The 12,514-nt window shown below is 42.6% G+C and overlaps 1 protein-coding gene and 1 pseudogene across 1 annotated transcript in view; both read right to left on the reverse strand.

Annotated features, from left to right (window-relative positions):
• The window catches only part of HELLS (helicase, lymphoid specific), a 36,978-nt gene extending 33,036 nt beyond the window's left edge, over window positions 1–3,942 (reverse strand). Inside the window, exons 1-2 of the mRNA XM_026481705.4 lie at window positions 1,303–3,942; window positions 792–913 (exon numbers count right to left, since the gene is read on the reverse strand). Of these exons, the coding sequence (XP_026337490.1) occupies window positions 792–913; window positions 1,303–1,333 (153 nt within the window). The 5' untranslated portion in view covers window positions 1,334–3,942. The remainder of the gene's footprint in view (window positions 1–791; window positions 914–1,302) is intronic.
• Window positions 3,943–4,965: 1,023 nt separating this feature from the next.
• Window positions 4,966–6,421, reverse strand: LOC113243187 (60S ribosomal protein L36a-like; annotated as a pseudogene).
• Between the last annotated feature and the right edge of the window lie 6,093 nt (window positions 6,422–12,514).

The raw sequence follows: 12,514 nt of genomic DNA on the forward strand, positions 1-12,514 counted from the left end.
TGCATTATTTCCCAATTTAAGTAGTTTTGTAATTGCATGGAGTTAATTAATTATTAATGTATATTTCCTTAGGTATAGAGTTAAGGACAAGTACGCTTTAGACAGCCAGAGTTCAAATTCAAGTTCACTGGTGTGTGACCCCCAACTGCCCCTGTTTATTCATATGTAAATGGAAAGATCCCAAAAGTACCTACAGCATCACAATATTGGGAGTGCTAAATAAATTATTACAAGAAAATCACTTAGTAGGCAGCACATAAGTGCTAGTGGCTATCACTCCTTGCACACGCAATGATGAAGCAGCACTACCATTTATTAATGGTAGTGAAATACACTTAAGAACTGAATTTTCAAGTGGTTAAAAACGCTTTCAGTAATCTACAAAATATATTCTCTGTAAAAGAAAACCACTCATCACCGAAGAAGTACACCCCATTTTTATCTAAACAATCTTACCTAGCACTAGTCCAAGAAACCAAAAGGAAAACAGAAAGAAAGTTTATCACTTAGGTGGTTAATGGCACTAAAACACCTAAGAAATTCACTACCGATTTTGGAAAAATCTAGCTAAAGAAGCAACTTGAAATGGGCTCAGACCAAAACTACATCTCACAGAAGCGTCATTCAAAGCACGAGCAAAGGTGTCTCAAAGATAGCGTGAGTAAACATAAAAATAGACAAAAAACAAAGCCCGTTAAAAGATAATGAAAAAAACGGACCGAAGAACAAACCAAACCTCCGAGGAAGCTTACTACCGGCTTCAACGAGGATGAACTTGATTCCTAAATTACCTTTTCGATCATCTTCCGCTCCCTCTCAAGTCCAGCAGCCTCAAGCTGCTCTTCCTCCTCCAGCATGGCTTGGGTAATCACGGCAGACTCCGGTTGTTCAACCATATCTGGAGTCAGGGACCCTAAGAGAGGAGTAAGTATTTAAAACTGCAGTTAAAAGAAAAATTACCAGTTACTCAACTCCCACATTAAACAATCTCCCCGGATGCAGTTGAGGTAAAAGCTGAGAACCACGGGGACGCGAGCATCAGCCCTCTGAAGATATGTCAACAAGTGGCCAAGACCCCAGTCGACTAGTCGGGATGCTCGCGAAAATGCAGCCCCCCTGTGTAAAATCTCCTATATCGTGCACATATGTGTAATTCCGGGCGCCCTCCACAGTCTCTTGCGCTTCTTTCCTCAGTCTCTGCCCGGAGTCACTCTACCCACCAATCTCGGCTGCAGCCTCCATGCTGTCCCCCTCCCCCCCCGCCCGGACGCCGCCGCCCTGAAGGAGGGTCTCCTCACTCACCACCGCTGCTCGCGGGCCGCTGCGCCGGCATGGCTGGACCCACACTCCGGAACCCGGTCCTCGGCTCTCAGCGTCTACAACGCCGCGGACCGAAACCTCACAGCCACTGTCTGCCCAGCCTCCTCACCAAAACCCCGGCCAGGAAAAACGCGCGCTTCTAGTTCGCGGGAAAACGCCGTCATCTCGCGATACTTCGTGCGCCCCGCCCCGCCCCGCCCTCGAATCCCGGAGGCGCGAGATTTGGCGCAATTTAGCTTTCCTCAGAACCTACCCATGCGACAGTGAGCGATTACCTAGATGCCTATCCTGGGAAAACGGTTCTGCTGCAGAAGTCAGCTTTTAACTAGCTCTGTAACACTGGATGAGTGAGTCTGCCCACTGTGGAGCGCCCAGTTTCCTCACGTATTGGATGATGGTTCAGAACTACACTTTAGCAGCGCTCTTATTTGCAAGGCACCTTCACACACTGGCTGGTATCATTAAATCCCGCCAACCGGGGATCCTCTAGGCAGGAAATATGTAGGAGTATTCAGGTGAGGGTGTCAAAGACAAATATTGCCAATCTCACCATCCTTGGTGCACAGTGCACATTTTGGGTGAAAACTCCCCAAAATGACCCAGAAGAGAGCTCCGTTGTGGGTGAGATGGGAGGGAAAATTGCAAAGTAAGATTATGGCAGAGTTCAAGAAAAGTGTTTGAGGATAAGGGAGAACTGAATGTGGTGATAAAGCGAGCAGAATGGCCAGTAGAAAAGACAGATGATTCAAGAATAGACCAGGGGTGCTTGGGTGGCTCAGTAGGTTCAGTGACTGACTTGATTTCAGCTCCCCCATGATCTGAGGGTCATAGGATGAGCCCTGAGGCGGGCTCCCCACTCCAAGGGGAGTCTGCTTGAGATTCTCCCCTCTGCCCCTTCTTCTCCTTACCTGTGCTGGCTCTTTAAATTAAATAAATCTTAAAGAAAAAAAAAAAGAAGAAGAAGAAGAAAAGTAGACCAATAACTGGCACTTGAATGGGCACCTGAAAGAAGAGACTGGACTTTTGTTACTGGGTTTTTACTTCAGCCAATAATTCCACCCTTTCTTTCTTGTCTGCAATCCCTTTCAATAAATTCCTTGGCTCCACTCCTCTTCTGGAAACTTGTGGTATACCTGCCTTGTTACCACCTGTTTCCTTCATTTCTGACTTGGGACAACTTTAAAAATTGTACAAAATTAAGGGCTTGCAACATACATAAATCATAAATATCTTCAGCAACCTTCATAACACTCTGAAATTAGTAGATTATTTGTATTCCTACATTGTAGGTGAAAAAACTGATGTTCAGAGACTGATTTGCCCAGCGGCTTATAGTCACTTTGTGATAAAACAGGAGCCAAACCCAGCCCTTTTGACTCCTACCTCAGTATTAAGATAAAATATAGCCTCAATTAATACTTATTCTTAAATCCCACCTCCTTCTAACCTAAGACAATAGCTATCAGTCTCACTTAACATTTTTTACTCCCCCAACCTATCCCCTAAAATTTCTTTCCCCCTACTTCTGAAACAAAGCTTTTCACGGGGTTTTCCCTTAATGTATTGAAAATCATATTGTTCCTTCTTTTGAACTCAATTGTGGCCCAGCTCCCAAAATCTGTCCTCTATTTGTTACTTTTTTCTATATACTTTGTTCTTGTAGCATCTGCTTTACAGGCTTCAATGATCAGCTCAAGGCTGACAACTTCCCTTCTAATTCCTGAGAGAGAGTAGGGAAGATTTGTCTAAATACACATGAGATGGAGTTCAAGGCAATTTCATCTGATTCTCAGAAGAAAGACAGCTCATCTAATATCTGGCCCCATACTAAGACAAGTACACTGCTGCATTTGTTTCCTAACACATTTGCCATTGTGCTGGCCTTCCCTCAGAGTGGCTGTTCAAAGTTTTGTTCACTCACTTTTATTTAAGGGCCTACATTTAAATGTCTCCTGGGTACCAGAAACATTTCTAGGAGCTGTACAGCAATGAACAAGACAGACAAGACCCCTATTTATATGGATCTTACATTTCAGGAGTTAAAGCGAGTAAGCATGTGTAGGAGGGGGTGTGTGAGGAGTACTCTGCAAGAATATTAGAATAGAGTGGTGTAAGAGTAACTGGGTAGTGACTTTAGACTGGGTAGTCAGGTATCCAAGAAAGTGACAGACATTTAAGCTAAGAATTGAATGTCAAGCAGCCAGCTAGCCCAGGGGAAGATAGTTGTAGAGGAGGAAAATTTTTCCCTTACCCTATGAGGTTCTTTTGACTGATCTATTAATTAAATTGACATACGACAGATTAAGAGGAAAAACACAAATTTAATTACTTACGTACATATAGGAGTCCCACAGAGTCAACGAGAGGCTCACCATAGGCAGGCAACTGAGGCTTATATGCCATTCTAAACTAAGAAGGGAAGGAAAACAATTCACAGAAAGATGGGAAGAGCAAATGTTTGGTAAACAAATGTTTGCCATGCCAGGCAGAGACAAAGGGGGATAGGGGGAATTCTAACAAGCAGGCCACCCAAATTCCTGCCAGTTTCCCACACCTAGTCCTTAATCTCTGTAATTGTTTCTGGTGATAGCTCTCTTCCTAGACCAGGTCCTCTATGTAAATTATTTTAAGCACTGAGGGGGGAGGTAAAAAAAAAAAACAAAACAAACAAACAAAAAAACCTTGACTCTTTTGGGCCTTAATTGGCTTTAGCTCAAAATAATCAGCATGCATTCTGGGGAGACTTGTTCTGACCACTTGTCTGAAACTTCCCTGGAAGTTTGCACACATTAAAAGCCGCGCTGGTTGGGGCACCTGGGTGGCTCAGTCGTTAAGCGTCTGCCTTCGGCTCAGGGCGTGATCCTGGCGTTATGGGATCGAGCCCCGCATCAGGCACCTCCACGAGGAGCCTGCTTCCTCCTCTCCTACTCCCCCTGCTTGTGTTCCCTCTCTCGCTGGCTGTCTCCATCTCTGTCAAATAAATAAATAAAATCTTAAAAAAAAAAAAAAAAAAAAAAAAAGCCGCACTGGTGGCCAAGGACAGAAGAATCAGGTGAGTAGCTGGGTGGTAAGATCTGTAAAGAGAGAAAAAAACAGAGTGAAGATGAACAAACAGAAAGGAACAAATCGAAGCACGATTCTCCACAACCCATTAAATCTGTCTCAATCCTGGGAATACATCAGTTCAATAAAATGGCTGTGCTTCATTTATCTGATGGATCTGATGGAAAGTGTTAATCTTCTCTTCCTCTAAAAAAAAAATTTTTTTTTTATTGAGGTAAAGTCCACATAACCTTTAGCACTTTAACAATTTTAAGTAATCTCTACCCCCAACATGGGGGGTTGAATTTATAACCCTGAGATCAAGAGTCCCATGCTCTACCGACCCAGCCAGGCAGGTACCCCTTTCTCTCCCTTTTTTTGACCATAAACTCAAGATTTTATTTTTTGCAGGGGCGCATGGTTGGCTCAGTCAGTTAAACATCTGACTCTTGGTTTTGGCTCAGGTCATGATCTGACTCAGTGCAGTCTGCTTGTCCCTTTTCCTCCAGCTGTTCTCTTCCCCTAGGCCCCTCACAAGCACATGTGCACACTAATAGATAAAATCTTGTAAAAAAAAAAAAAAAAAAGAGGATTTGCCTTCATAATAAAACAAAATATGAAGCTTAGAACTGTAACACATGGCCCTTTCCTCTTCCTATCTCCTGCCAGTTCAAAATGTTTGCCTCTCTTATTAGCCAGCATTCTGTTAGATCTGCAGTTGGGTGCAACCCATTCAAGCCTCAGCACAACCTTCTTTGTAGTTTTAGCCTTTTTTTCTAGAAAATTGGCTTAGTCTGCCCACCATAGCTACTCTCCTTCTTGTCATGCTGCTGCTTTCCCTGGACACATAGAGAATCCTTGCTCTTCTTATACCATATTACTTCGTGGGTTTGGTGCTTGCCACACTTCTTACAGAAAGTCCAGTGGGTTTTAGGAAGGTTCACCATGTTTGTAAGAGCACTAATGGCATGGAAAGAAAGGAATTGGGCTGGAAATGAAAGTATTAATATTCTCTCTTAATAGACATAAGTTAGACACTATTTGTCCTGTCTCATTTACACAGAAGCAGCATTTTTCACCAATGACTGCACAAGCTCCTTCTTGTTGAGCTTCAGTGTGCCTAGAGCACATCAATTTTGGAGTACTGCAGAGGCTAAGCTATTACCTTCTGACGGGAGTATTTTCAACGTTTGCATAGTGGTATTGAACTCTTGTTCTATTACCACGGAGAGATTTAAGCTCGTCTTTTTCAAGTCATAAATGATAAAACTGGGGAATAAGGTCCTTAACACTGAAATGAACTTGGGAGTGTCAGTACACAAGTGTGTTCCCATGACTTCTTGCCTAGCATGTTTATGTGGCATGGCCTTATAAACAAAGGAGCCCAAGTTTGCAATTCAGCTGGCATTTAAGATGGAGTATCTGGTGAGAAAGGAGCCAGGTATGAGTCCCATGGTCCTGACCATTTATTTAAGTGGGAACCCTGTAATAAATTTTGTTGCCACATAAGATAAAAAGGCCAGAGTGATTCACAGACAAGGTCAGAGTGGAATCTGTAATTTTCCAGATCTGGAACATCCCATGACCTTTGCTACTAGTACTGTTAGCATCATACATCTTTACTTTCCATGTACTCCTGCCAGTTTGTAAGTACAGAACAAGTTGCAAAATACCTGCTATAGGAGGTCTGAAGTCTGGCTTTGGCAGCTATAAAGCTTGGTTTTGTCACCTGGCCAAGAGTTTAGATTTTTGATCCACCCATATATAGTTTGGAATATTGGCCAGTCTAGTCAGGGGAGCAGCTAAGATACCCCAAGTTGTACAAGGATGGATTGTGAACCATCCAAAACATTTGGTGATTTGCCAAACATCTGTGCTGTAGAAGGTTGTGCCATCTCCTTGACAGGTTTGAAGATACCATTTATGGAATCAAACCACAGGGTTTGATTGTAATACTGTCCTCCTATATCATCCAGGAAAGGTCCAGTGACATCCTTTTTTGATACAAAGGGAAGGTTTTTTGCCTATTGTGTTTATCTGGGCAAGGAATAGTCCTTGAACTTTTTTTTTTTTTTTTTTTTTTTAAGATTATACAGAGAGAGAGAGGGTGCAAGCAGAGCAGAGGGAGGAGTCAGAGGGGTAGGGAGAAGGAGGGGGAAAGAATCCCAAGCAGACCCTGTGCTGAGCATGGAGCCTAACGTGGGACTTGATCTCACAACCCAGAAATCATGACCCAAGCTGAAACCAAGAGTCAGACACTTAACCGACTGAGCCACCCAGGTGCTCTGTCCTTGAGCTTCTACAGAGGTTTTCCTGGGTCCAAATAACTGACAGAAGAAGAGGCAGAAATTAGTCGTGGATACCTTACCCTGTCATACATTCATCTTCCATACTTAGTTCACCGCATATTCACAGTGATAGGAATGAAAAATATTCAGATTCTTTTGCACGATGTACATGTTAGACATAATCAAAAGTCATACTGATTAGTTAACATGATCAGGGTTTGGTAAACTGACATAAGGGTATGCCTGAGGGGCGCCTGGATGGCTCAGTCGGTTAAGTGACTCAGGCCATGATCCTGGAGTCTAGGGATTGAGTCCCACATGGGGCTCCCTGCTCAACAGGGAGTCTGCTTCTCCCTCTGACCCTATCCCTTCTCATGCTCTCTCTCGTTCTCTCATTCTCTCGCTCTCAAATAAATAAAATCTTTAAAAAAAAGCACTCTCCAGTCAGCTTTCTAATAAATGATGAATAAATGAAAAGTGTTCATTAATGAGACAAGGTAGCATTGTGTGTGTGTGTGTGTGTGTGTGTGTGTGTAGCGAGTCTTAAAGGATGGAGGGGTACAGGTGAAAGAGAAGTTTCTTGATCTGTGATGACAGGAAAGGCTGCCTACTTTTTAAAGATCTATTTATTTGAGAGAGAGAGAGCTCACGGAGTGGGGGCAGAGAGAATCTTAAAGAGATTCCTTACTGAGTGTGGAGTCCAATGTGGGGCTCGATCTCACAATCCTGAGGTCAAGATCTGAGCTGAGATCAAGAGTTGGACACTTAACCAACTGAGCCTCAAGGCCTCCTTCTTGATGCTGTCTACTTCTGGGGCCTGGGAATTGACCCTGGAAATCCTTAACTTAAAGTTCCCTGTAGGATTGTCTCCTAATTGTCTTGAGAGAAATATTCTGGATCTATTTTGGTGTGGCTTGCGTGAATCCAGGAGGATGTTTCTTTTATTTTGATGACTGGTAGCAGTACTTCATAAGGTCCTTCCCATCAAGATGACAGTACTTGTTTTCTTCTAAAGACTTTGATGTACATCCAATCTCATGGATGAAAGGGATGGCAAGGCTTGTCAGTTGGTAGAGGCTATGCCTCTTACCTGTTGGTGATATGCTTCAAGTATACTAGTTAGGTGTTGTATATAGTTAGTCGCAGTATCGAATTGTTCTCTTGAGTTTTCATAATGCTCACTTAACCCAAGAATGGAAAGTTTAGAGATTACAGTAGGCACTGGACAACCAACACTATTTCAAAAGGGGTCAATCCATGTCTCCTAGTCAGAGTATTCCAGATCTTTATAAGGGCCAAGGGTAATGCTTCTGGCCATTTAAATCTAGTTTCTTGACATATCTTTCCTAGAGTCCTTTTTATATCTGATTTTTACATTCTACTTGCCCTAATGGCTGAGGATGATAGGGAGTATGAAATTTTAACTAGTACCTGAGTCTTTATAGCAAGTAGTTAATCTCTGCTATAAAATGAGTTCCTTGGTCTGATTCTACCCATAAAGGAATACCAAAACAAGGAATAACCTCAGTTACTAATTTCTTAACTACTGTGTGGCATCAACTCATCTAATTAGATAGCATTCAGTCTATCCACTTATTATGTAAACAATAATCTAACAATGAGAATAGCTGAAAACTACAGGCAAATTTATAAAATCCATTTGGAGTGCCACAAAGGACAGTGTAAACCTAGGAGATCTTCCTGAGGTACACAGGCATACCTCAGAGATATTGTGGTTTCAATTCCAGACACCCACAATAAAGCATATATCACAATAGAGCAAGTCAAATTAATTTTTTGGTTTTCCAGTGCACATAAAAGTCATGTTTATGCTATACTGTAGTTCTATTAAATGTGCAATAGTGTTATGTCTAAGAAAAGCAATCTGCATACCTTAATTGAAAATATTTCATTGCTAAAAAAATACTTTATTGTTAAAAAATGCTAACCATCATCTGAGCTTTCAGCAAGGTGTAATCACTGATCACAGATCACCATAACAAATATAATAATGAAAAAGTTTGAAACATTGTGAGGATTACCAAAATGTGACACAGCGACAGGAAGCAAGCAAATACTGTTAGAAAAATGATGCAGATAGACTTGCTCGACACAGGGTTGCCACAAACCTTGTTTGTAGCGGCACCTGGGTGGCACAGCGGTTAAGCGTCTGCCTTCGGCTCAGAGCGTGATCCTGGTGTTCTGGGATCGAGCCCCACATCAGGCTCCTCTGCTGGGAGCCTGCTTCTTCCTCTCCCACTCCCCCTGCTTGTGTTCCCTCTCTCTCTCTCTCTCTCTCTCTCTCTCTCTCTCTCACTGGCTGTTTCTCTCTCTGTCAAATAAATAAATAAAATCTTAAAAAAAAAAAACTTTGTTTGTAAAAATAATGCGATATCTGCAAAGTACAATAAAGCGAAGTGCAATAAAACAAGGTATGGCTATACTGATTTCTTCCAGAAATTTGGTGAGATGTGTAAGTGGTGCACTGGGAAATAATTTAGTCACAAGTTTTGTGGAAACCAGGGCAAAACCAATTGTTTTTAGTTCCTTAACTATCCCCCATCTGCACACGTCTCATTTGGTGGGAGATAAACACAAGCCAAAAGGTCAAAGGAGAAGGGGCTACAGGAAGTATGTTTGGCCCAATGTATAACCCCTCAGGTAATTGTTTGGCACTCTTTTGCATCTATCTGTTTTTTTTTTTCAGATTGTGGGGCATTTGCCTATTAACATTAGTTAATAATGTCAGCCAGGGATAAAAGCAGGTTTAAAAATTGAGTAGAGGATGGGGCGCCTGGGTGGCACAGTCGTTGAGCATCTGCCTTCGGCTCAGGGCGTGATATCAGCGATCTGGGATCGAGCCCCACGTCAGGCTCCCTGCTCTGTGGGGAGCCTGCTTCTTCTTCTCCCACTCCCCCTGCTTGTGTTCCCTCTCTCACTGTCTCTCTGTCAAATAAACTGACCAGAAGAAGAGGCAGAGTGATATTTTGTTAGGTAAAATCTTTAAAAAATAAAAAAATAATAATAAAAAAATAAATACTGAGTGGAGAAAGGATGGAGGGAGGGTTCATTTGGAGTGGCATATTTATTAGCTCTATCAGCTAATGAATGTTCCTAATGACTTATTAGTCTCCTCAGTGTGGGCTGAATAGTGAACAATGGTAATTTTAGAAGAGAGGTGAATAGTGTAATTGAGCAACAATTATATGCCCACTAGCAATAGGAATATGTTAAAAGTTAAGAATCCATGGGACTTCCAAATTGTGCCAACAGCACGGCAGACACCAAAAGTCTATCTGGAGTCTGTAAATAATGGCAGTTTTCCCTTTTGCCAATGTGCAAGCTCTAGTAACAGCTGTGAGTTTGGCAGATTGGGCTGATTTTACAGCAGGCAGAAATGCTTCAAGTACTTCATGTGAGGAAAACAGAACATAACTAGTTATTATGTTTCCCTGGAAATTTCTTGTATAGGTTCTATCACAAAATAGAAGTACATCTAGGTTGTTCAAAGGGGTATCTAAGAGGTCCTCTTGTCGCTATGAGATCATTTCTACAGTTGCAATGCAATGATGTGGAATGGAGTGGGGCTCTCCATCATCAGGGAGGGGTAGTAAAATACCTCAGCTGTTACAATGAGGCCACTTGGCTGGCTCAGTTGGTAGAGCATAAGACTCTTGATCTTGGGGTCTTGAGTTCAAGCCCCATGTTGGGCATAGAGCCTCCTTAAAAAAAAACTTGTTGGGGCACCTGGCTGGCTCAGTCAGTAAAGCATGTGACTCTTGATCTCAGGGTTGTGAGTTTGAGTCCCACATTAGGGGTAGAGATTACATTAAAATTTTTTTTACAAAAATAAAATCTTTAAAAATGTTACAATGACATAAGATAATAAAAGGGTTGGCCAAAGGAGCCTGTTCATAAGTGGTTGTCACGTGTAGAAAGATGCTAGGTCTTACGAACTTCTAAGACGGCAGACACAGAATGGCAAACAGAGGTGAATGAGGGAGCCTAATGTTAAGCCTACTGGGCTTGTCAATCAAGGTGGCAGCTGCGGCTGTTGCAATACAAACATGGGGGTATACACGATGCCACAAGATCTAACTGGCATGAGAAATATGTCATAGGACGTATCTGGGAGGCAAAAGATTGTTCTAGAATACCTGCAGCAATCTTGTTATTTTGATGGCAGTACAGATTAAAAGGTTTGTCAAAACTAGGTAAACTAAGAGCTAGGGGTATGGACAATGTTAATTTTAAGGCTTTAAAGGTTAGTGCCTCTGAAGGCCAGGAGTGGACAAAATTGACTCAAAGCATTTTGGGGTGATTTTTAAAAAGTTTAAGTAATCACTACATCCAACATGGGGCTTGAACTCATGACCTGGAAATCAAGAATCAGATGCTCCTCTGACTGGGCCAGCCAGGTGCCCCTTGGGGTGAGGATTTGAGTGCTCTGAGATATCTCATGTCTTCAGTAGGTCATAGCTGTTTGAACCCACTGAAGTCTCGATCTGGAGGCTCTGCGGCCTTGTTTAGCTAGTGCATTTAGGAGAATGAGTAAGTCTGTAAGAGCTCCCTGCCTACTTTGATGACAAAGAAAAAGGTCATCAATATACTGAACAAGAGTGGAAACTTGAGGGAAGGCTACAGAATCCAAGTCAGCTTTAAGGACCTGGGAAATCAGTGAAGGGGATTCACAATATCCCTGAGGTATGGAAGCCCACGTTAACTGTCTCCCTCTAACAGTAAAAGCAAAGAGAAATTGTGAGTCAGTATGCAAAGGGATTGAAAGGAAAGCCGAGCAGAGGCCAATTACTATACATCAGGCTGCATCAGCAGGAATTAAGGTTAAGAATAGTAGCTGGGTTAGGGACTACAGGATTGGGAGGAATTATAAAAGATTTTACAGCTCTTAGGTGTGTACAAATCGATGTTTGGTTCCTACCTGAGTCAAATTTACCTTCTTTCTTTACTGACAAGATTGGAGTGTTACAGGGTGAGGAAGTAAAGACAAATATACCCTGCTGCAAAGGAGATCTATTATAGGTCCAATTCCTCACTGAGTCTCTGGGAAGAGGATATTGGGCTTGTACATATGTACATACGTATGTATATATTTACTTACTCACTCAAACTCACAACCCCAAGATTGCAAGTCGCATGCTCCACTGACTGAGCCAGCCACGCGCCCCAACTGAGATATCTTTTAGACACTCATCCTCTTCAGAGGAACTTAAATTGAGATGAGTTTCCAATAAGCAAAGTAGGAAATTTGGGGTTTGGTTTGAGGATAGGGAAATAAAAATGCCTTTCTTACTATATTTTATAGTGGCATTACATTTACATAAGAAACCTCCACCTGAAAGGTATGCTGGTGAGGAGTTGGGAGACCAGAAAAGCATGACTGGGGGCACCTGGGTGGCTCAGTCAGTTAAGCATCTGCCTTCTGCTCAGGTCATGACCTCAGGGTCCTGGGATCAAGCCCCACACTGGGCTCCCTGCTCAGCGGGGAGTCTGCTTCTCCTTTTCCCTCTGCCATTGCCCCCCCCCAAATCGTTAATGCTCTCTCTGCCTCTCTCTCACTCTCAAATAAAATCTTAAAAAAAAAAACAAAAACACATGATGGCTGTGAAGAGTGCCTAAAGATATTGGGGTAAGCTGGGATAGAGGCAGTGAAATAGGTTGCCCAGGGACTCCTATAGCCTGAATAGACTCAGAGGTGACAGGTACGGATAAATTCTCTGAGCAGATTGTGGAGAAAGGTACACCACTCTCAATTAAGAAATCCAATTCCCTTGGGGCACCTGAGTGGCTCAGTTGGTTAAGCATCTGCCTTTGGCTCAGGTCATGATCCCAGAGTCCTGGGATTG

Source organism: Ursus arctos, unplaced genomic scaffold (genome assembly GCF_023065955.2).
Source record: "Ursus arctos isolate Adak ecotype North America unplaced genomic scaffold, UrsArc2.0 scaffold_7, whole genome shotgun sequence".
Taxonomy (NCBI): domain Eukaryota; kingdom Metazoa; phylum Chordata; class Mammalia; order Carnivora; family Ursidae; genus Ursus; species Ursus arctos.